Here is a 24,814-nt window from a genome sequence, read left to right on the forward strand (position 1 = left end):
TATATTTTAAAATAATGAAAACAGCAATGCAGCGAATGAAGACATCAAATCAATGTAATTCTCTTTTTTCTCATCTAGTTTTAAAAGAGCTTTTTGCACCAGTTAAAAATAGATTGGACATTTCATTGATGTCCAGTATGCTTCTGTAACAGAGATCCAAGTTTGTTCATTCAAAATCCAGCTAACACAGCTAGGTTTCAGAGCAAACTTTTGTTTGACCGAATGGTTTCAAAGGAGATGAAAAGTCAGATACATTCATATCATGCATACTCCATCTGCTGGCACAATGCCATCTATCAGTCAGTCTGTCTGTCTCTTTTTGTGTTAGCTGATTTCTTTTATACTGCAATATACTACATAGAAAATCTGAAAATGTTTATTTGCATTTGTGTAAAATGTAAATGCAAACAGAATGCAACGATTTGCAAAGCTCCCAAGCCCATATTTTATACACATCAAATGTTTAAGCTGAGACATTTTAATATTTCACAAAAATATTATCTCATTTTGAATTTGATGGCAAAAACATGTCTCAAAAAAGTTGGGGTTGGGACAACAAAATTGTGGAATCATTTTACATTATATAGGATCATCAAAAGAATCAGAGAATGTAGATAAGTCTTTGTGCGCATGGGACAATACTGAACAGACAATACTGGCATTAAAAACAGGCATTGTTGTGTCATGAAATCAGCGCATGGAGTCAGGAACACTTCCAGAAAATACTATCTGTGAACACTGTTCACCGTCCCATCCACAAATACAGGTTATCTCATACAAAGAAGAAGCCATATGTATGAATCTCTTTAAAATGAAACTGAGCTTGTAGTGAAAACAAACATACATTTTGTGACGCAGTTTGTGCAATGCTATCTGAGCTGCATTTTAAAATCATCTACTGATTGCATGAAACAGGGGACAGCCTGAGTCAAAAACAGATTTTTGCATACTTTGAAAGTATGATAAACATAGATATTATTTCAGTGCATTGCTGGTGAAGGTGGAGGAGGCGGTTTAGTTAACCTTTTCCAAATGTTTCCTATGCGTAAATATATGACAGAGCGGATGACAGGTAGGTTGTGAGTCTTTGACATCTGTTGTTTTTAGGTGTCACTGTGGTTAGATCATCTTAACCTGCGTTAAGACTTACAGCTAATGATAGCTCTCTTTACACACAAATCAGCCTATTTTACGCATTTGTTTGCGTAACCGCACATTTGTCTCATGACTTCACCCAGGCGTAGGCAGTGTTGGGGAGTAACGGAATACATGTACCGCCGTTACGTATTCAGAATACAAAATATGAGTAACTGTATTCCGTTACAGTTACCGTTTAAAAAGGTGGTATTCAGAATACAGTTACTTTGTTGAAATAAATGGAATACACAGCGGTACTTCCCTGTTTCATATTGTCGCGGGTCAGGATTATTTGGGTTTGTTTGACAGCTATGTTCTGTTGTTCCAGGCGGCAGCGTTACGGTTGCCATGGTTACAGGGTGACGCGCCTCTCTGCGTGTTTCCTGGGTGAGAGAGCGCTTTTTGTTGTTGTTGTTGTGCTAAGCTAAAGGCAGAATGCTACAGGCATAGCCCTAAAGCATGTAGCCTGATGGGCAGTGTAGTCCGTGCTGCAGGGAGAATGGACTACCATACCCGTTATGTGTCTGTGAGCGAGGGAGGGAGAGAAAGGAAAAGTCCGAGCTGTCACGGAGCAAAAACGGGAGCTGGAAGCATGTAAATATAATAATAACCACAGCAGCCAAGAAGAGTGCCTGACGAGCCCAGCTGTAAGTAAGCTATTAAGACTCAACTGTACACTGTGTTCGTGTTTTCCTCCGGAAAAAATAAGTTCCGTTGGAGCAGCCTTTCAACGCCTCTCTCTGTCTCTGGCAAGCAAAGTTGACCCAGACAACAAAGTAAAGCTAGTTTTCGGCTACCAGCCCGACACGAACCCGACGTATTAGCCAGAGGTCCCTTTACTACGTTTCGGGGCCGCGGACCTTCAGTAACAGTAATAAATCACAGCAATAGTACATTCATGTAGTTGTAAACAGCATGATAATATATTAAGTATTCCAAAGTATTCAGAATACGTTACTCTCATTGAGTAACGTAACGGAATACGTTACAGAATACATTTTGGGGCATGTATTCAGTATTCTGTAGTGGAATACATTTTAAAAGTAACCTTCCCAACACTGGGCGTAGGATAACCTGCTTGGTGAATATGCAGTCTATCCTGTACTGCTGGTTCTTTAGGGGAGTTTTCCTCTCCTGTCTTACGCATTGTGGTCCGATGTCTCAGAGGAGGATCCTATTTATTTCTTCTTAGGTTACAAATCAGAGCACAAACAGGGCAGACACAACAGAAGCAAACATGTTGTACTTGATCGGAGTAAGTACAGACCTCTTTATATATTATTTTAAGCCTTTTAGCTGTAAGTAAGCTCACTTTTCAAAGATTTTGTTTTCTAGTGGTGAATGTGACCTGTGTGATACTGACTGCTGTTCGTTTTGTCTTCAGATCGTTGCAGGTCTTCTCTTCGTCATATATTGGTTTTCACAGGGACTCAAAGAGGTGAGCAGCTATTTATTTTTCTTTCTTTCTTTCTTTTTTAAATGTAGCTCAGATCAAAATAAGACATACATCAATAATAAGGAGTTTGAAGCAAACAGAAACAGTTAGAGAGATTGCCCAGTGGTGGAACAAGGAAGCAAAGAGTAACTCTGAGTAATGATTCTTATCATTTTCAGGGAAATAAGTCACAAAAGTCCCAGCTCCCAGAATCCTCTGCAAACAACAAGATGGTAAGCGGCAATCAAAAGTTAAATGCTGAGCTTACTGAGAATAGTTAGGATAAAATATCTGACTTTAATTTCTTTAACAGAATGATCTTAGCGAAGACGACTTGCATTTATTGGCAAAGATCCTTTCGGTTGGATTGGTGGATGCGGATCCGAACTACCTCCATCACCTAAAAGGCTACAGGGACTTGCGTGGTCCCTGATCTCCTTTGGAAAAAAAGAAAGAAAAAGAAACAAGGAGCTCATCTGGAGCGACGGGTGGATACAAAAACAGACTTTCCTGGAGATCTTGAAGGATTTGTGATGTCATCAAATCAATGCTGATTTGGATTACAAGTTATTCTCACATCACCCTGCAGATGTTTCATGATCACAGGATAAAACATGCAATATGTTCAGTTTAAACGTGACACTGGCATTGAATAACTCAGAGGTGCACACAACTGCGTTATGTTAAACATGGATCCTAACTGCTTTACTGTTGCCTTTGTAACCCTCAGCTGTGCTGCTTGTTGCAAGTAATCTGGCTCAATGCTGCTATTTAACATTTAGCTAAAATGCTAAATTGGTGTTACAAGGAGCGCAAGTGGAGAAGAATACAGTCTTTATCGCAATCATTACCCAGTCATCAAATCAGAACAATGTGTAACGCATTAGGCAAGGGTGTGTTTTGTCCTGTGGTTCAAACTGTTTTTCGTAAGAGAAAGAATGGATTGTTTGCATAGTCTCACTTCAAAGAGAACCATGTGACCATTTCAGTTTGGGAAAAGATTCAATTAATTTGTTTCTCTTGTCTTTTTGTTCACGTCCTTGTCTGGAAAGAGGAGACAAAAGAGAGAGTTAAACAAAGAGACAGATTAGATTCTCGTGGTGTTGTTGTTATTTTTTAAACATTTTTATTTTTGCATGATATGGCAAACTTAAAGCCTCTTACCCCAGACATGTCTGCTGAGCTCGTTCCCGAGCAGGTAGAGTGAGATCACCACAGACATGTTAAAAAAGAAGAAGCCAACCAGACCAGGAGCACTGAAGCGCCCCAGAAGAGGATACACCCAAATCCCGACTGACATGTACACCCATATAATCCTGCAGAATATGTTCATAGTATAAAAGAAAAAAAGAAGGGAAAAAAAGGTTTGGCTCATGCAAACATTCACCCAGTGTGTTCACACAGTCATTGTAACAGCAAAGCAGCAGCAAAAATAAACATCTCATATGCAATGAACAGCATGCTTATGGTTTGTTCTGGACTCGTGAGGAGTTATTGGCTGCATTACAACATGTGAGCCCGAGCTGTGGAGGTTGAAAAGAAGCTTTTATCCGCAAGCTGTATGCGCACTGGAGCAGCAAAAATAGATGCATTTAGACAGTGTTGTGCTTTCAGCCACGCGAAGATGAACTTTAATCAGTGTTAAATGAAAGATAAAAACTCAAGACATGCTTTGATTGCTTGATTATGCTGTTGATGCTGAGTCAGCACTTACCAAGATAAGTAAGCCAAGCCCACGATTCCTAATGCCGTCAGTGCACGTTTAGTCTGTGGGTAGGCGTGAGGCTGCACCAGCACTTCTCCAAGTAAGATGGGAAGGACAAATGTGTGCTGAAGAAAAAGCCAACAGCAACATGAGAAGCCCCGACAGGCCAACCAGGAATTGCTTATAAATGTTTTAAAAATACAAACAATGCTGAGTAATTATTTTTTATGTCGAAAAACACAAGTCCACAGACCATAGCGTGGTTCATCCACGGAGGGAAGAAGGTGTCGATGGTAGCTGGATAGACTAATTCTCTATCATATGCAAAGATTGCCCAGAAAAGTAGAACAACGAACTAAAAAAAAGGCAGCAAAGGCAGAGTTAATGTGAAGCATAGTGGGATTTTTTTTTTGCCCTTGAAAGAATGTAGGATTTACAAATGTGGGGTTCTCACCGTGCCCACTGGAAAGGCAAAGACAGAGAAGAGAAAGTCTTTAAACTTGCTCAGAGTACTCTCAGCCTTTTTCCCAGGTTGAAGATCATTCACTGCCGCCAGTCCAAAGAACGTCATTTGCAATAACTGAAACATTACAAGCAGCATTGTTGTTTTTTCACACTGTCCTTGTTGGGATCTCTGTCATTAATCCTTCACAACACCTATAAATGATCAAGGCACTCACCAAGTTTAAAAAAGTGAGGTACTTCCAAGGTCCTCCATAAACAAAGATTCCTGGTGGCAAATCCTCTCCATCCTTATCGTTGAGATTCTTAACAATAAAAGCATACCAGCTGAATGCTGTAATGTGATAGACTCCCCTAACAGCTGAAGTCATTCTCAGTGTAAACTTATACTCGTCTGTAATAAATAGTGTAAATAAATTAAAATGCAAGCAAAAAAACAACAACAAAACAAAAAGACTAAACTTCAAAGTTTTCCCTTCAGACGTGAGGCACTTGAAGCAGTGGAGGTTCTTTAAAGATTAGTGTAATTCGGCGCCGGCTTATCAAGACATTTGCAGGCAGCAGAGACAAAGAAACACAAGAGAAGCACTGTTCAGTTTTTTACGAAACATACGAGGACTTCTTTCATAACCGCTTGTGGCTGGGAGGCAAATTTATGCACAGTGAGAGTGTAATCTGTTATATAGTGTTTTGCAAGTGAAATCCCAACGTGTTAGGAAGGTTACAAAAGTTCAGATACAGTACTGCGCAAAAGTTTTAGGCAGGTGAGGAAAAAATGCTGTAAACAAAGAATGCTTTCAAAAACGGAAGTGTTAATATATTTTCATCAATCAACAAAATGCAGTGAATGAACAAAAAAGAAATCTAAGTCAAATCAATATTTGGTGTGACCAGCCTTTGCCTTCAAAACCGCATCAATTCTTCTAGGTACACTTAGAAATGTCCCTAGTTTTTGAAGGAACTCAGCTGGTATGTTGTTCCAAACATTTTGGAGAACTAACCACAGATCTTCTGTGGATGTAGGCTTCCTCACATCCTTCTGTCTCTTCATGTAATCCCAGACACCCTCGATCAGGGCTCTGTGGGGGCCATACCATCACTTCCAGTACTTCTTGTTCTTCTTTATGCTGAAGACAGTTCTTAATGACTTTGGCTGTATGTTTGGGGTTGTTGTCCTGCTGCAGGATACATCTAGGCCCAATAAACAATCATTTATATTTCTAAAAGCATTCTTTGTTTACAGCATTTTTTCACACCCGCCTAAAACGTTTGGACAGTACTGTAGGTAAATCTCTTCTGACAAAGACTGGATCACAGCACAGTTACTTCATTATTATTGCTGGAAATCTAAATTCAGGAGCTCGACACATCTCTCAGGAGCTTATTAAAAAATAGTAAATGTGTGATGTCAAAATAACCCGGTAAATTCATAAGAAAGAACATTTCAAAGAGCAAAACTTTCACGTTAGAGAATAAAAGTGTTAGAAGAAACAGGCAAAAATAAAAATAAAATAAAGTTTTCTCCTATACTTGTTTTCCCATTACTTTTTCCTGTCATGATCCTTAAAGTATTTATAGATGTCATAAATGGCCTGAAGATGGTGCTAGTGTAAAGGCTGTGATCTGATAGTATTGTGACACATCCAATATGCAGTATGTTGCAATCACTGTGTTAAAGCTACTAAATCTGTGTAGGTTTAGAAGAGTAATCTGTTATATAAAATATAATGTATGTGTTCTTTTTGAATATTTTAATTCAAATGGAGTTTTCAAGATACATATGAACACGTTACATATGAAACATTTATATGACAAATTATATACGTAAATATTTAAAAACCTCTTTCAATTAAGGATTTAAATAATTTATTATTTAATTTGTGTTTTCTTTGTATTTTAGATGGCATGTCTAATTTTGTGGAAATAGTGTCATAGTACCTATAATTTACCTTTAAAGCAGTACCTAAGTTTCTTTCTGTGCTATATCAAACATGAATTTAATGAACTTTAACTCAGACATGGGAGAAAAACAACAACAAAAACAAACAAGCCTCGATATATTTAAGAAGTTTTATTTACAAACAGCAAAAGGTGATGAAGACAGGTATGATACTGTAAATCTGTGAGAACTCACTTTCACCGCTCAGCTCTACATACTCTTATGTAAACTCTTCACAGCTTCAAGATCAGTTTCAACAGACATGCAGAACAGGTACTGATTTAAAGACTGCAGGGTACAGAAAAGTTTAAAAGACAATTAAAAGGCTGGTTTCAGCAGATTATAAAATACATCCCCATACTGTCAGATTGTTTTGGCTTTCCACGGGCAAAGTAAACACTTAAAAAAGCTTCATACGCTGGATTTTGGGGTTTGTTCCTCAAAATGTGTAAATGAAAAAGCGTTGAATGGTTTATATAAACAAGACCTTGAAGTAAACCTGATGCACTTTTGAATATTCATCATTAACCTCGACGACATTTGCTTTCGACAGCTGAAAACAAAAATGACACAGTGTTACATGTCGACATGTCGTGTGCATTTCCTCGCTTTCGGTTGCATGTTTAGGATGAAAAACGTTACAGTTTATTTACACCAGCATGAACGTGCCTCCACAAATTACACTTACTTCCAAATATATGTAATTATCATCTTTTTAAGATGAAGGTGAACCATTATAATACAAACTACAGTATATTACAGCTTTACAAAATCTGACCACTGTAGATTATCAGTTCTCAAACATCTGGTCATAAAACTAGCTGACGCTGCTGTCAGTGTTGTAAAAAATACGTCAATAAGGCCTCTTCACAGAAACTTGGTTTGACACATTGCACGTTACCCTGCAGTCAGTAAAAACATGTTCGATCCCGCACACATGCTCTCAGTTCATACTGGGAGCAACTCGATGATTCAGCCACAGTAAGAAGCTCGTTGTTGAGCACGTAATTGGGACAACGGCTTTGCAATAACTTGCATATTGTCTAAATTCACGCTTCAGTACACGTTCCCTGACTCTTCTGTGCACGATAAGCCTTGTTTTCCATACAACCCAGAAGAGAAATCCCATTTCTAATAAATATCTTTGCCAGCTTTTTATTTATTTTATTTCACTTCCTTCTACACATCCTGTATCCACCTTTTAATATCTCATCTTTCTTTGGATCCCATTTAAGTTGTCATCTGTGATAGTAGAGACAAAAAAAATAGATTCACCACAAGGGCAATCAAATATATTTTCAGACTGCTAATAGCAAAGAATATTGGTAATACATTCATACCTCAAATCGACTGTAAACTTTCCTCTCCTTTCTCATACTCTGGATCCTCTCCAGCAGCTTTTCTCGCTCCTGAGGTGATTTTTGCTCTTTGTTTAGTTTATCGAGTCCTCGCTCTTTCTCCCTTTTAGCATTTTTGTCAGCTTTGTCTTCTTTCTCGTCATCGGTAACAGGAGACTCTTTGGTAGCCTCATTCCTGCTTTGGCTATTAGCGGAAATCTGCTCCAGGAGCAGCTTGGTATCGTCTCTGAGGTTGCTGCTTGAGAGCACGTTGGCTGTGGATGAGTGGTAGCGAGACTGGCTCGATTTGGGCTGCTTGGATGTGATCTCTGCTGATTCAGAAAAGTTACTTTGCTGTATTTGGTCATTCGTTTTCTCACTGCCGACAGACTCTTTGGCACTGCTTTCCTTTGTACCCTGGGTATGATCTGAGTTTCTCCCGCCTGTGTCCAGTTGCTCAGGCTCTGTTTTACTATTTTCAGCAGGCACAGGTGGCTCTGAGGTAGGCTCATTTGTGCTAGAGGGAGTTTTGGGGGCTTTATCCGATTCTGATGGAGTCTGGTTGGAAAGGGAATTTGTATCAGCGAGAGTGTGCAATGCAGACATGTTGGATTCTGCTTTTTTAGCTTCAGGGGGCAAAACTAATTCAACTGACTCAGACAAAGGAGAGGAACGTGATCCTGTTTCAGCAGGGGTTGGTGCCTCAGCTCCAGTAAAGTTGAGGTCAGAGGGAGGGGTTGCTTGTATCTGTGCGTCTTGAGGAGATGCAGTTGTTTCTGACTGCGAAGCATTAAGAGTAGAGTCTGTAATGACAGTGGAGCTTGATTCTGAGGGCAAATGCTCGGCTGGAGTGTCTGTTGGTGTGGGTACAGTAATAGTGGGCTCTTTTATCTCAGGTAAACCTGGCTCAGGTGGAGAAGGGCTGGTAGGTATGATATCACCTTTGACATGTTGTGGAGATTCAGGAACCAAAGAATCCTCTGCAACAGGCTTTTGAACTGAGCAAATTTCTGATTGAGAAACGTCTTTTTCTGATTCAGCAACACCTTCCTCTGATTCAGAAACAGTTTTTTCAGACTCAGAAATATCCTTTTCTGAGTCTGGCTTTTCAGAAATTGCCTTTTCTGTTTCAGATACACCTATCTCTGATTCAGAAACATCTCCCTCTGACTTTTCTCGTTCAGAAACTATGTTTTCTGATTCATTAACACACTTTTCTACATGAGAAAGGCTCTTTTCTGATTCAGAAATATCATTTTCTGATTTTAATGTTTCAGAAATGGCTTTTTCTGATTCAGAAACACCAATTTCTGATTGAGTAACTTCTTTTTCTGTCTCAGTAACACCTTCCTCTGATTCAGAAACAGCTCTCTCTGACTTTTCTCGTTCAGAAACAATGTTTTCTGACCCAGAAACACATCTTTCTACTTGAGAAAGGCGTGTTTCTGGTTCACAAATATCTTTTTCTGATTTTGATGTTTCAGAAACACTTTTCTCTGATTCTAAAGTACCCTTTCCTGGGTCTGATGTCTCGGAAATGGCCCTTTCTGTTTCAAAAACAGCTGTCTGTGATTCAGACGTGCCCATTTCTGATTCAGAGATATCTTTTTCTGGTTCAGAAATGCTCTTTTCAGAGTCAATATCTTTTACTGATTCTTGTTTTTCAGAAATGGCATTTTGTGTTTCAGACAGAGCTCCCTCAGATTTTTCTGGTTCAGAAACACACTTTTCTCCTTGAGAAAGGTTCTTTTCTGATTCAGAAATATCGTTTTCTGATTTTGATGTTTCAGAAATGTCTTTTTCTGATTCAGAAACACCTTTCTCTGATTCCAAAGTATCCTTTCCTGGGTCTGATGTCGCAGAAATGGCCTTTTCTGTTTCAGAAATAGCTGTTTCAAACACGACTTTCTCTAATTCAGATACACGTTTGTCTGATTCAGGCATGCCTATTTCTGTTTCAGAGGTATCTTTTTCTGGTTCAGAAACCTGTATTTCTGATTCAGTCATGCTCTTCTCTGCTTCAGAAGGATCTTTTTCTCTTTTACATTTGGCTTTCTCTGATTCAGAAATATCTTTTTCTGACCTTTCTGTGGAAGTTGTAGCACCAGAAACGCTTGTGGTGGACTGTAACGAGGAGCTTGGCTCAGCACCACTAACAAACACCTCAGGAGAAACACCAGATTCCATATGTACAGAGTCAGTTGCTGAAGGAGTCTGGGATGACGGCAACTTGGAAGAGGAATCTAGAGGAGTTTGGTTACTCATATCTTTAGATTTAGAATCTTCTGCTAATCCTTTTGGCGAGGAGCTCATAGAGTCATGTGCCTCTGTTTTATCATCATTTGAAGCTAATATGCCAGAAGCAGGGGGTGAGCTGGAATCTTCTGAAAGTCTGTTCTCTTCAGTGGTGGAAAGAGAAGGTGTACTGGACGATAACGAAACTGGACTTTTCTGTGAACCAGAATCTAGCAGATTATTCTCAGAGGAGGATCTCTGCATTGATGGGTCAGAGGTGTCAACTGTTGATGTTACTGCAGGAGGGGAGATGCTGGTTGCTAACTGAGTCAATTCAGGATTTTGAGTGTGAGAAGCCAACGCAGAAAGTCCTTCATCAGAATTGGCACAGACTGATTTAGACTCCTTTGAGGTAGAATCCAGGCTTGGGCTTTCCTTTTTATCAGTACTTTGTGTAAGTGAAGAAACATTAGCGGGAGCAGGATTTGTGGGTGGATGACTGGGGCTGCTCTTGTCATCAGCAGGATCTGACAGCATGGGTTCTTGTGGTGATTTGTTCAGAGGTAACTCTGAGGAAGCAGGAAGAAGATCTGCTGACTGACTGTTGTCCAGTTTTGTTGTGCCTAAATCTTCTGCTACTTTATTTTGTTCTTTAGAGCTCTGGGAGGTATTGGAGTGATTTTCGATCCGACTGTCCTGCTGGTTAATGTTTTCACTGGCTTCTAAAGACACACTAGCTGACTGACTGGACTGACCGTCTGCAGTAGCACTCTTTTCCCCCTCAGTTTTGGAAGCCATGTCTTCTGAGGATTCTCTTGGTTCAGGTCCCTCCTTTTTGACACCACTGTTGACTTTTAGTTCAGTTTCTGGTTTCACCGGATCTTTTCCTTTGCCCTTTGCAGCTTTTGCGGCTGCTTCAGCTTTGCGTTTTGCTGCCAACTCTTTGAAAAACATCAATCTTACATCAGGATCATTCATATCTGCGTATGGTAGAAGGGTGGCTAAAGGTTTAGGTGGTTGTACCGGCTGATTGGTTTTGGGTAGCTCAGCTTCAGAAAGCTTGGATCGAGGCATGGACGGTGAAAGATTAGGCTGCTCTACATGGGATACTTTTGCTGACTCTATTTCCTCACGCTTTTCAGAAACGTCTTTTGAATCTTCTTGCTTTGATGAATTTTTATCATCTCCTTTACTGCTTTCCTTGTCTGGTTTTGATGTTTCTGTGGATGTCTTTAGGTACCGAGTCCATTCGTAAGGTTCTCTAGCAGCAGTTCTCCTTTGTCCCAGAACTTGAGAAACAAAGGGTAGTTTTATCTTTTCAGATTCAGTTTTGTCACTGTCTTCAATGTCTCCGTCCTTTTGCTCAGGAGGGGTAGTTTGGCTATCCTGAGGAGCTGGCTGGTCTAGAGAGCTGAATATCAGAGAGGATCTTAACCTGGAGCACCTGCTCATTCCTCCAGCATTTAATTTCCTCCTCAGAAGAACAGAAGTCTTTGGCTCATTTTGTTCTGCCTCCTCTGTCCTCTTTTCCCCCTCGTTTGTGGTTTGGGGCTCTGATGTTGATGGTGTTGTTTTGGTTTCTTCTGCCACTGCAGGAGGTTCATCGGTCAATACCTTAGGCTGTTCTCTGGCAGTTGTTTTGACATAATTTGGTATCTGACTCACCCTGGATATAACAGGAACTTTGAACTCTCTGACATTTGGGATTTTAGGACCTGACAAATCGACCCCTGGTGCGGTTTTCTGCATGGTGTTACGGGGCTCTTCAAAAGGATCTGGGGCCTGAGGTGGTGCCACTGGCAGGCCTTCATCTCCTGAATTATCATATGCACTAAGGTATGAGTTAATCCTCCAGTTTCGCAGCCCCTTTTTAACCATGGGATCCTTGCGGTCACTGTTAGACTCCTGAAGAAACTGCCTCTGATCAGCGTGGCTGGAGGGCGTGGGAGAGGTTTGGCATGTATATGGATGGCCTAAACTCAGTCTTCTAGGTTGAGATGAACTAAAATCTGCTGCAGGCAGCATTTTCTCTGAGCTCTGATCATAGTCTTTGGTAGATGACAAGTAGTTAAAAACTGGGTCAAAATCAGGGGGTTGCATCTCTTGTGGTAAAGCAGATTCAGAGTATTGATCTCTTGAAAGATAACCTTGGTTCCAGAACTTGTCAGAGCTGTAATCTGCTTCTGGTCCTGGTGCTGGTCCTAGATAAGGCTGCTGGCCCCTGTAAAAATGCCTCCCCTGGGACTCAGGTTCTGGCATTCCCTGAGGTTGCAGGAATGGATAAGAATATCTTCCTTGAACACCTTCAGCAAAGCCAGGATGTTTAAAGGGTCGATTTTCCATCGGTGGAATCCTGACACGTCCCTGATCAAATGATGGGTCCATGTGTGGTTGCTGGGAGGGAAACCTATTGTACAAATCTGCAGGTCCACGCAGGGGTTCCTTAGTCTTAAAGGGCCTCCTCCTCCAATCGTCATCCATTCGTTCATCACAGGACTGTCTGGCCCATTCATCTGGTTGACTAGAATCAGCTGCTGGTAGAGTTCTCATAGGCTCCCTGTACAGTGATAGCCTTTCACTGGCGTATTCCCTCTTTTGTAATGGATTTATGTCTTCCACTGGAGGAACCACATCTTCAACAATCAGTGGCTGGGAATGAGCATACAGGATCCGAAACTCTTCATCAAAGGTAGTCACGAGCTGTCCGAAGAACAGGTGCGCCATGCAGCGGTGTAGTTTCTCAAAAGACCACATGAAGCTGGACATGATATAAGATAAGTGCAATTTAATACAAGCATCATTAAAATGTTCAATAAACTGTTGCAAACACAACACATTTATTAGGAAACAATCCTGGTGTAGTAGGATTCTGCAGCAGTTTTAAACAGCCTCACCTGTAATTTCCACTCAGCACAGCCCTGCAGTCAGTCAACAAGAAGCGATCCATCATCTGACCTTTGAAGGATTTGCCTGAGCGGCACTTGTACGAGCTGCCAGACACTGTTCTCACTCGTAAAAACTGCAAGGCACAAGGAATCACCTTAAGATTTATAAAACCTAAAAATTTATGAAACACATCTAGCAATGTTTTCAGTTGCATAAATCCAAGATAGGTGGCAGCATTGCATTAGCACTGCTTCTTCTGAGATCACAGAAAAGGAGAAAAGGACTGCATACATAGTTCACTTTTGCAGTACTATACTGGTCATGTGATTTTTTTTAAACATCACTAAATGAGTCAGTCTCCATTTACTCAACATATCAGGCTCAGATGTATTGATACTGGCATTTTATTTATTTTACACAATAGCATAAAATGCAGCTCTAAGAATTTTCCCATGCCAGTGGAGACTTGAGAGAGTCATCTTTTACCAAATGCTTAGCTTTTGTTGGACAATATGCCTTACTGTGAAAAGACCACTGGGAGATAAAGCTGGTGATATTCTACATTTTGTAATACTGTCAACAAATCCCATGAAAAGATCAAACAACCATGGGTTATCTCTCAGTGCTTTCCAAACACCCCCACCCCGGCCTCTGTGGCCTGTAGTGCCAAATCCATTCATTCCAAATGAAGACAAAACAGCCTTCAAAATGCATAACAAAAAGAGATTTCAACCATTTAATCAGTTAAAGCAGACATAAACAGCACATTTGTTAAGGGCTACTTTGAGCCGCGGATCATGCATATTCTATATAAGGTAAAAGGGCAGACATAAAGTATAAATGGAAGTGGAAATTAAACATGTAAGAAGACAAAATGCATTGCAAAGAATACTTAATCACCTGAATGCTCTGCAGGTTTACTCTGCAGTTGGATACCATGCTCACAAAGTGATGTGCATTCAGCTCGTCTAGAAGGATATAGACAGCAACGTTTCTCATGGCAGCGTTAAGGACATCCGCAAAAATGTCAACATCGGTAAACATATCCATCGCTATGGCAATGACCTGAGGAAATGAAAGAAAACAAAGAGACCAAAGCGAAAACAAAACCGCCATGAGTACGACTTCAGTCGAAAAAAGAACAATGGTGATTAATGTGAAGAAAACCACAGGCCAACCTGTTGAGCGTTTTTGATGAGTCGCCGGGCCTGCTCCTTGATACTTGGCATGTCTGGCTCAGGGGGGTTAACCAGAGTGGTAACCTCTGTGGGCACACTGAAGAGTTGCAAGTGGGGCCACCCGAGGTCCAAATCTGGGACGTCCTGGTCGCTGTGAATTGGCCAGTAAGTGTCTGAGGATCCATCTCCCCCGCTCTCCAGAAAAGGCTGTTCAGGGTGTCCGATCAGCTGGGGACCCTGAACGGAGCCCAGAATGTGCTGAATCTCAGGTGTGGACAGAAAGTCCACCACATCCGCCTTTTGGATGAACTCATAGTACCCCTCCAAATCCCCCTCAACCAGAGCGTCAATAGCCAAGCGGTACTCTTCCCGGTAGTGAGGAGGGAGGTAGTTGGGGTCCAGGGGGTTATCCCCAGCAGAGGAACACTGAGAGCGACGCGCCATACTGTGGTCTTAGGAGAGGACAAAGGGCAAAAAGAGACGTAACTTGTAGATGTTTTTGAACCAAATTTGGGTTCAGCTGTAATCAGATACACTCACACAACCCACAGATGTCTAATTCGCTGCTTCTTGTTGTCATGCAAGATAGTACATGTTGTTATCTTTAGATTTTATTCAATTTGACAAAAAACAAAACAAAACACCCCAACATGATAAAGACTCTTAACAAATGAAAAGTAACAGAAGCATTTATTCTAGTGTTTGTGTGGCATATTTACACTGTCTGGGTCCATAGTTACAACAGTGGTGGAGTTCACTTTCATGAAAATCAACCAGCTGTAGCCAAGTTTAGATATCACTCTATCAATACACCGTGACAAACCCAGCTCTACAACCAGAAAAATAAAAATAAATAGACGTCAGTGGATACTTCTCAGAGATATCGCAGCATCTGCTACAATTTCATTGGACCGGTGAAAGCACAATGACTGAGGAAAGATGGAATCTAACCACAGGATAGATGGTTAGGGTGTGGCTCCTCCCTCTGGCCAAACACCCTCGACTCCATTTGAACTTTCATGTAAAGTCAGAAATCTCACATATACGAGAAAAGAAAAACCAGGAGTAAAGAGTAAAGCTCAAAGCCGTGGAGCAGACGTTAAAGGATAACGAGCTCTAAGTAAATAAGTTAAAGATAAGATGGCTGTTTGTTGCCGCTACGCAAGTGAGCCTGTCATTTACGGACAAAACTTTTCCCCCCACCGAGTTAGAAAACTTAACCGGAGCTGGGTCAGTCTGTAGCCGCATGTTGGATCCAGCTGGCCCAAATGCAGAGGCTAACAGCACAGAGGCGCATACAGCCCCCTACAGTTACAGTCTGCTGAGCCTACCTCATTGGTGTACCCGTCAAGCTCTCCGTCGGTTAAACTTCACAGCAGTCATCTTGCTTTCTTCACCGTGTTGTTGTTCACAGCTGTACCGAGCTTCCAAGTCCAGGTGTGACCTGCCGAAAGTTTGCTCTTACACTGCCTTTTCCCCCGTCACCCAGCTAAACCAGTTTGCTGTCATGCTTGAGGCATGTTGGCGAGAATGTCTGAGACGCATCGACCGGAGGAAAAAAGTAGTGTCGACAGACCTCGCCCCGCCTCATCGGCTGCAGCAGCTCCGCAGTTTGTTCACTTCTGCTCAGCTCTCAGTGTCCGAGGCTGTCCTGAGCCAGCTGAACTCTGCACAGCTGTTATCATCTCACTCCTGACACTCACTCGCTACTACTGCTGTAAACTGGAGCCGAACTTTGTGGCTAATTTTAGCCCTATCAGGTAATGCGTTGCTAGTTCATAAAATCCCTGCGTTTATCGCTCATTTTTCTCCCCCCTCCCCGACCTGACACTGTTCTGAATCATTAGTTATTATCAGCTAATACGTGTTCGTGTGATTGTGCAGCCAGATATTGTTACCCGGTTATAAAGGCCAAGGATAAACCCACTGTAAATTAATTATCAACAGGTTATAGCAGCCTGTAGGGGCATAGTGACACATTAATACAGACCATAGTTTGAGACGGCTGTTGTTACCAGGGACGGAGCTAAGGGCATGGCTCGCCCCCCCCCCCAATCAACCAACCAACCAACCAAACAAACAAACAAACAAACACAAAGAAAAACAAAAAATAGATAAAGGTTGGATGAGGAGGTTTAACTCTATCTATAAAATGTTGAATAACATTACACGTAATAAAAGCTATTAGCTTTAATTGTAGGGGGAAAAAGACATCATAAAGCCACGCACACTCTGGAACCAATTCGCACTGACATGGCAACAAGAGACCATAAAATTTAATCATATTCATGAGACTTTAAAGAAATAGAGGTGAAGAAATGGACGCTGGGCAAATTGGGTGAGATCTGGGATAAACTCAACTTTCAAGCGAATGACTGTCGCTGCCAATGAGGAGTAAAGAATAACGTTGACTGACATATGACCTGGTAGTAAATAGAGGGCCATTAGGCAACTGGAGCCTGGAATGCCCGCTACCGATCTCCGACTTGTAACCCCATGTAAGGTCGGGGGGGGGGTCCCATCTCACTGCAGGGCAACCTGCTTGTGACAAATAAAGCTGATTCTGATTCTGAATTGACCAGCTGACTTTTTCAACACGATGTGCTAGATGTATTGGTCTACTGCCTATCATTCCCTAAAGCTGCATCCATGCTGCAAGCAATTCGCTTTGAAGTCGACGGCTGGTTCCTTGCATAGATTCCAGGCTCTGGTCTAAGGCCCTCTAAGGCAATGTATCAATTAACAGTATCCAACGCTCTTATTGATAGTTGCTTCAATTGCTTGCCTGGAAATTGATAAAAGTTTATTTTAGGTCCCACCCACTTTGCATAGCTAGCAGTTAGTTGCTTGAAGTCACTGAATGTCATTCACTTTCTATGGCATCTAGTTGCCACATCACTGTGATTTGCTTCAGGGGTGGATGTGGCTAAACTTCTGCACTTTACAAACCGCAAACAAACAATGTATAAATACTGTTGCAAACAGACTGCATTTTATTAACTACGTTACTTTGCAGTTAAATCTTGCTTCAGAGTAGCCTCTGAATTGTTCCAGGGCAGCCATGTAGGCAGAAAGGTCTGTGTACATTGAAATCATTATAAGTCAGTGAATTTTCAATCAGTTTTCGGGTGCTTTTGTTTGATATTTGTTTTTTCTTTCTGATAGAATTTTCAGATTTCACATGTTGTAACGTTCTCCTGACCTTTGGATTCATAAGTCAATCATATCTGTTACTGCTGATTTTCTGTTTAGTTTTGTATAATTTGACATACCTCACCATTTTCTCCTAGTTTTCCTGGCTTTTTGACAGCCACCCTTTGACTGAGACTTTATCTGATGAGGCTTTGGTCAATAGTAGATAGATCAGCTAAAGGGTGAGATGGATCTCTCGGGAATCAAAATATAAAGAAATGAGGGGACACTTTGAGAAAGAAAATGAGAAGAACATGCTAACAGTGACATTGGTTTAGTCCTTTTTGGGCAAATGAATTACACTTAAGAAAATGTTTGTGGTTTAGGTTTAGGATTAATGTTTACTTATTTAATTGACCAGTTTCAGGGTGGCCATTAAGGGTGCATGTCTTACTTTTTCTCATGGTGTATTAGCTGGTAAAGCCATCACTGCTTATAAATATGTTAAAAATGGGAACTAATGGGACTTCAGATTCAGTGGTACCTAATTATAGGCCTATTCATTAAAAAAAATCATTCCTAATCATATTTACTTTGATGCTATAAGATGAATAAAAATGAACAACTACCGGTAATTTTAAAGCTGTTAAGAGGTTTCACTGGAAAAATGCTGAGACGCGGCAAAGGAATAAAACTAATTAATACAGGAATGAAACCTATCCTCTCTGAACAATGTAAACAGTCACTAGAATTCTATTCAAGCCTGGATTCTATAGAAAAGACTTCCTAATATGTTAACCTCAAACTTCTTACTATGATGAGCATATTAACAAACAATAGAAACACTGGGCGAGGATGATCATTACAAAGAGTGCCGCCCTACCAGCCCTTGTTGAAGGTGTAGCCTCAAGTGTGCAAAAAAAGGCTACACCTTCAACATGATCCCATCATTCATTGTTTTCTTTTCTTTTCATGCTTCATTAACGATTTCTTTTGTGGCGTTCACTATAAACTGAAATGATATGATCCCTTCTTTGTTGTTTACTAAAGGTTCTCATGAGGGAATGTAGCCTAAAAGTTGGAGGAAGGACATCTGGGTTTCCAAGACAGGATTTTGCAACCCGTGTTTTGTTAAACCTTGAAAGGAGAGAGATAGAGAGGCTAAAATTCTGTGATTTTTCTTTAAGGGCAGCTCCAACCTCAGACCTAAAATAGCCATGTCAGCGTGAATGCTGATGTAACCAATCCAAAGGAAGTGAGACAACATAGCAGCTCAAGTAAAGACTTGAAGACAATCCTTCATTGTTCGCTTCAGGCACCACCCAAGGCACACAGAGGAGCAGTTGGAATAGAGACATAAAAAGTCATGTTCTCTTGGTTCATAGATAGTTGCTACACTACATACCATTGGGTAGCATTCACAGTGGCAGTCCTTTAACTCGTGTAGCTCTCAATAAAAATACACAACTCATGTCTTGCCTTTTGGTTTTGTGACTGACAGCAGTGATTATGAAACATGAACTTGGACACACAGTGACTCAGAGCTGAAGTCCTCCCCCTTCGTAAAACACCACCAGGAATGTGTGAATCAAACTCAGTGTGAACTGTTGTGATTTATGTGATACCACAACTTCAGCTCAAATGTACAACTGTTATTGTCAAAAGGGGACAAAGAAGGCATATCCTGCACAGCAGATCTGATTACCGCGTCCTCGCAGAGGCCTCGTAGACTAAGCAGGGTTCGTTTAAAGTGTTGAGTGATACAGTTCACACTCATTCTGCATGATGCACACACTTTGATAACACTGCTAAACAAACAGAGGAGTGCAAGGCGTGAACAACACTACCTTCCCAGACTCCCACACTCTTGGACTGTGCCCCACCAGTACGCACTCTGTAATGAAGAATATATATATTGGATTTAATTGGAAACCTGCACAGAATCAACAGCTGCCAAAGTTAGAGAATTCAGCACCCATCCTGCGGTGAAAACAAAACCGAGGAGGTCCCATGAAGAGCTGGAAAGTACACAGCACATAGTTTGTAGGCCATACCGTTTGAATGACATTGAATGACATCTGAACATCTTACGTGAGTGAATTGTAAAGGTGTTCACCGTATAAATGGAGAGAGCTGTATCACGTCAAAAGACTTCATATTCTCATAAATGCTTTAAATGGAAAAGCTTAACTTCAGTTGTTGGGTGGGGCCGCAGTGCTGTTTGCAGGTCTTTTTTAATGTGGGTATGTACAATACAAGCCTTAACCGACCATGCTTTTTAGTTAGGCTTGCAACATGACTCCAGAAATGACAATAATGGTTGGTTGTTCTAGATCAGGGATGTCAAACATAAGGCCCGGAGGCCAGAATTTGCAGAGCAAAGACACCAATCCAACCAACTAGACAGTTTTGGAAAATCCGAACTGCATTTTCATGCATCTGATTGCTTTTCATCCGTCTTGATTTCTTAAATTTACTACAGCATCATTTATTTATCCAGTAAAACTGATAAAATGGAGATGTATTATTGAAATTGCACTTTTTCTTATATTAAGATCTCTCAGAATTAAATGTGTACTTAAACTTCTTTACATTGTCAGAAAGAGGAGGTTAACTGGTCTGGCTCACTTAATATCAAAGCGGTCTGCATGTGGCCTGAACCGTAGGAGTTTGACTTTCCCGGTCCTGACAGTTGATTCCATCTATAAATCTATTCCATCTATTTGAAGCCTAGAGTCTGAGATTTTGATCGTGTCATTGTGGTTTTTTAAACCATCATAACATAAAAAGGAGGGTTTAATGTAAATGATAGCTCATCATTAGCAAGATATCCCCAGAGATCTGTGTCTGTGCTAAGATATAAGATATGTAAGGTGAGGCCTAGCATACAGCTAACAACTGTTCCTTCCTGTTGGCATCTATCTGTTACTGAAATCAGCTACGCCCTTAATCCTGCATAATTTTAAGGATAATACGTTTAAAAAGAGTGACTTATATACAAATTCACTCCGTTCACAGTTGTCATGAAAAGGGAAATAAGCTATGGATATCTTTGTTTTGTTTTGTTTTTTTAACTAGGCTGTAAAAATGGTTTGCTTTGTATTTAGCATGGCGAGTTTGTGGGGATGGAAGCCAGCCTGAAGGTGCTAAACAATGGCCATGCTTTCCTCAGATTCTCGGTTGGCATCGGTTCAGACTGTAATATTTACACCTGTGGTTTCGACTACATTTTTTATGTACATTTATGATTGATTTTTTGGCTGAACAGTTTATGTGAAGTTCCTCTCTTTTACCTCTATGTAGGAAGCCATGTGTTCATCTTTTGTTTATAACATGTCCTGAGGCTATTGTGCTGATAAGGAGAGCATGTAGGAAGAGGAAGATTGTCACTAGAGAAAAAAAATGGAGTGTGAGAAAACAAAGAGAAAAGGAAGAGCAGCAGCTGCTGAATCCATTTCTGGGCGCATACTTTCACGGAGGGACACAGGAAGTCTTAGCGGTTCTCGAAGAGGTGAGATCATTCTTGCCTAAAGAGATGATGAAAGTTAATGAAGGTCTGCGGACAATGAGTTGAGCACAGTTCCAAATGAGCTAAAGTTGTGTTACTTAATTCGTCCATATCCAGAAGAGATTCAGCTTATGAAGTTCTTGAATATGATAAAAGTAGATGGCCAATCTTATCTGGGTGGATTCTAGATCTGTGTCATGTTGGACAAACCTTGTCATTTGGGCAAAGACTAGCTCCTCTGTCTTTGTCACTTGTTGAGAGAATGGCAAATTCCGCAGATTATTGAATTCCCACATCAAGAGTACAATAATGTACTCTTTCAACCCCCTGTCACCAGTTTTTATCTCCATTAAGCCAGAGATTACCACCTTGCTGGTGACAAAAGGTGTAGATATAAACACACAGATGTAACAAAACAGGCTTGTGTCAGTGCAGAATGTCTAGAGAGCGACTTGAAGGTGTGAAATGGATCCACGTTGTTTGGCGTACGTGGAGGCCGTGTTGGGCCAGTGCTGAGCTCCTTTCCCAGGGTGCTCAGCAGCAGGTGTGCATATCATTTGCCTGTCATTTCGCTTGTTGACAGTGTTTGTATTTTTAGAGTATTTGCTCTGTGTGTGTCTGCAGCTTGCAACAAGAGAAAAGTTTATTTTAGTCTACCTTTTGAATTCACTTTGGACACGCTTTGGCTTACAAAGCTGCGTGTGTGTGCATGTCCCGCGCTCATTTGCAGCTGCGAGCTCGTGTGCAGCTACACTAACATACGAGCTTGCTTGTGCCTGTCTTCGCGTGTGGCAGGTCGCCACAGGAGTGGCAGAGCTGTAATCAGCACTTTACACTATGTCGCACTTGAGGAAATGTTCTGAGAAAAATAGGAGCAATTACTGACTGGAGTAATACACAACCAGCTCTGACCTCATCCAGGACTTCAGATTACATTCAGACAGGACACAGACTTACTGTAGGGAGGGTAGCTCTCCACAGTGATGTCATACATGCTGTCTGCCAGTGGAAAAGATAAAAAAAAACAAACAAAAAACCAGGGAGCAGCTATAATGCCTTATATCTTGCTTACATTTACTTTTTTTGTTTTTTGTTTTTTACATGCCTGCGTTATTTCCAGCACTATTGTATTGCATCCTGTGGTACATCCTGCTGCTGAAATACTGCATACTGGGATGTCCTGCACTGAGTCAGGGACACTGAATAGACATCAGGTCCCCACGGTACATCTCAGACTCAAGCACGCAGCTATAGCTTTTCCTTTGGCATAAAGTGCTTGATGTCAACGCAGTCCTTCAAGGTTAGCTGCAGAAAGAGCCTGGAAAGCACAGAATAAGCAAATCACAAGTAAGACAAACATTAGAGTCACATTTCTGCCAAGATGACTTCCTTTCATACTTCCAGTGACCTTTCAGGTTGTTCCATTTTCTTTCGTGGCCTTTGTTTGCGTACGCCTGCAATTAGTTGTTTGATGGCACTGAAGTCGAGTTGGCAAAGGCTCAAGAAGGCAGCACAACGAGCTGCTGAACTTCTAAACTCTGCCAAGTTAGCTCTCGGGGCTGCTTGCATAGGCATATACTTTTGCATAAAAATGAGAAATCGGTTACACGGAAATAGCCTGCTTCAGATTCTGAACTAAAGTATGAGGGGATTTACAAGACCAAGCAGGATAGCAGGTGGAAAGTATTACGTGGCTCTATGAGAACTGAGCTCACATGGTTTCTCACTGCAACTTAAACCTCAGCAAAAAGTGTAGATGAAACATATTTTGTTTGAGACGTCCATTATAATTCATATTTGACTCTAGATGAATAACAAAATGCAGATTCCCAGGAAAGGGTGGCAAAAACTTACCCAGTATCTGTTTTTCACTGCTACCTCATTCTGTTTGCTTTTCCTGCAGGTGTTTGAGGACAATCTGCTTTTCAGGATTGAGATTTTGGAGTATCTTCATTAATTCTTGCAGGAAACCCATTCTTAACTTTCACATGAAACTACAAATTTTAAAATCCAGCCTGGATTTATTTGAGGTTGCAGTGAGTGCACTGAGAAACTCTAGCAGAGGGTACTATCCGAATGGTGACACAAGGCCTTTTCTCACAGCATTTTATCTGGTTGAGGTCACCTGCCTGAGGCTAAAACGTAGCAGCCTAGCAACATAACTCTGGCACCTAGTGTCATAATCACAGAGGGTTCATGTAGCCTAGATTAGTTTCCATGAAAAAATAAATCCTCATAAAATATCTGAGAAGATTTGCATTTTGGAAGATTCTGAACTACCGCCACTGTTCTGCTGTAACCCACCGCCCGAAAGGCATGCAGCTTTATGAGGAATGCAGGCAGTTTGTGGTCAGGCCAACTATGCGCACAGGCAAGGGCCTCAGGTGAATCAGCCAGGAATACAGGGGAGAAGAATGCGCTAATGCCTAATAGTTTTACCTTTTAAAATACGTAATTTAGTAATTATTTAGTTTTGCCTTATCTGTACATTAGATATTAGACAATGCAGACCGTGCCACTGTGGGTTAAGTCTTCTGGTGGGAGTGAAAGTAGTTAATATACAAACTATTTAGTGGGAATGTTGTACTCATACAGAACAAGGCTCTGGAATTTAGATGTGAAATGTCTTTACCTGTACATGCCACAACAGGTTTATATAGTAAGTTGCATGCTATATGCTACTGTCAGCTGCTCCCATGTGAAAAACAGGCAGCTCTCCATGTTTGATTTGGCCGATTTTTACACAGCATGCCCTTTCCTGATGCAGTCCCAAGGGGATTTCTGTCTCTGCCGGAATCTTTCATAGACGTTTCACTTCATAGACGAATGTGTAAACGACTACGTTATGGAGCTGCATTGTACGTATTATACTGTACATTTTGCTCATATAACTATTACTGTGCACTATTCAGATATTTAGATGTATGCTATTGTGATGCTTTGACAATACTGTTTCTAAAAAAAGGTCATCAAAATAAATCTCTTTTTAATGTTACTTTGAACTTTTATGTTATATATTTGCTCCACAGCATGGCGGTTTACGCAATTTCCTCACAAGCGAAAGATCCCTGTTTAGATCATGAGAGGCGACACACATCCCTTTGGGGTTGTGTCAGGAAGGACATCTGGCATTAAAAAAAAGAAAAGAAAAAACTCTGCCAAATCAAATATGCTGAGCTACCCATATGTGGTTACCTCTTGGGAATAAGGGAGAAGCCCAAAGTAGCTTTAGTCTATGCTGAAAATTGCTGAAGGCAAAAGATCAAGCTAAAGTTTCTTATATTAATATAATGTTGTTATACAGCAGGTCTGTGATTGTGAAGCCAGGCTTTTTGGGGCAGTTCTGTAAGCGGTTGTGACCCCTGACCTTTTTGCAGACCAATCTTTACCAGGGGGCAGTTCTCAGGACTTCATTATGTAATGGTATTTATGGCTAATTACTTAAGCTATTTATTACCGAAAGCCTAAGTAAACACTTCAAATTTGTACAATCCAGAAATGGGCATGGCAAAGACCCACAGTATTATCTGTGTACCAGTCTCAGCACTAATAGATCAAACAAAAGGGGGGGGGAGAAAGTAAAACACTTTAGTGGTTAAATAATTGCCATTTATTTTCTGCAAACATATTTGTAATTGAACTATATAACCGTAATTCTTTTAGCTTTTCGCCAATACCAGAAGTCTATCGAGGGGAAATATAGTTTTACTCCTCAAAAAGCATGATTACGCAAACGTTACGGGTCGCTAGGCTACAGTGTTTCAAAAATATTTGCCAACGAAGAAGACTTTCCGGGAATTGCGTACCTCTACAGCCGGACGTAGTCCCCGCCCCCTCCTTCTACCCGCGCTGTCGTCGAA

General features: G+C 41.0%; 2 protein-coding genes across 2 annotated transcripts; both read right to left on the bottom strand.

Moving 5' to 3' along the window:
• Nucleotides 1-4,142: 4,142 nt before the first annotated feature.
• On the bottom strand, nucleotides 4,143-6,229 carry LOC116318515 (androgen-dependent TFPI-regulating protein). The gene is made up of 4 exons (XM_031737529.2): nucleotides 4,958-6,229; nucleotides 4,732-4,857; nucleotides 4,531-4,632; nucleotides 4,143-4,402 (listed from the first exon to the last, which is right to left on the bottom strand). Exons 1-4 carry the CDS (start codon nucleotides 5,108-5,110, stop codon nucleotides 4,283-4,285), a joined length of 501 nt encoding a protein of 166 aa, XP_031593389.2. The 5' UTR covers nucleotides 5,111-6,229; the 3' UTR covers nucleotides 4,143-4,282.
• Nucleotides 6,230-6,791: 562 nt separating this feature from the next.
• On the bottom strand, nucleotides 6,792-16,137 carry fam83ha (family with sequence similarity 83 member Ha). The gene is made up of 6 exons (XM_031737558.2): nucleotides 15,646-16,137; nucleotides 14,315-14,766; nucleotides 14,037-14,201; nucleotides 13,145-13,269; nucleotides 8,019-13,008; nucleotides 6,792-7,920 (listed from the first exon to the last, which is right to left on the bottom strand). Exons 2-6 carry the CDS (start codon nucleotides 14,756-14,758, stop codon nucleotides 7,909-7,911), a joined length of 5,736 nt encoding a protein of 1,911 aa, XP_031593418.1. The 5' UTR covers nucleotides 14,759-14,766; nucleotides 15,646-16,137; the 3' UTR covers nucleotides 6,792-7,908.
• Nucleotides 16,138-24,814: the final 8,677 nt, after the last annotated feature.

Source organism: Oreochromis aureus, linkage group 13 (genome assembly GCF_013358895.1).
Source record: "Oreochromis aureus strain Israel breed Guangdong linkage group 13, ZZ_aureus, whole genome shotgun sequence".
Lineage (NCBI taxonomy): Eukaryota > Metazoa > Chordata > Actinopteri > Cichliformes > Cichlidae > Oreochromis > Oreochromis aureus.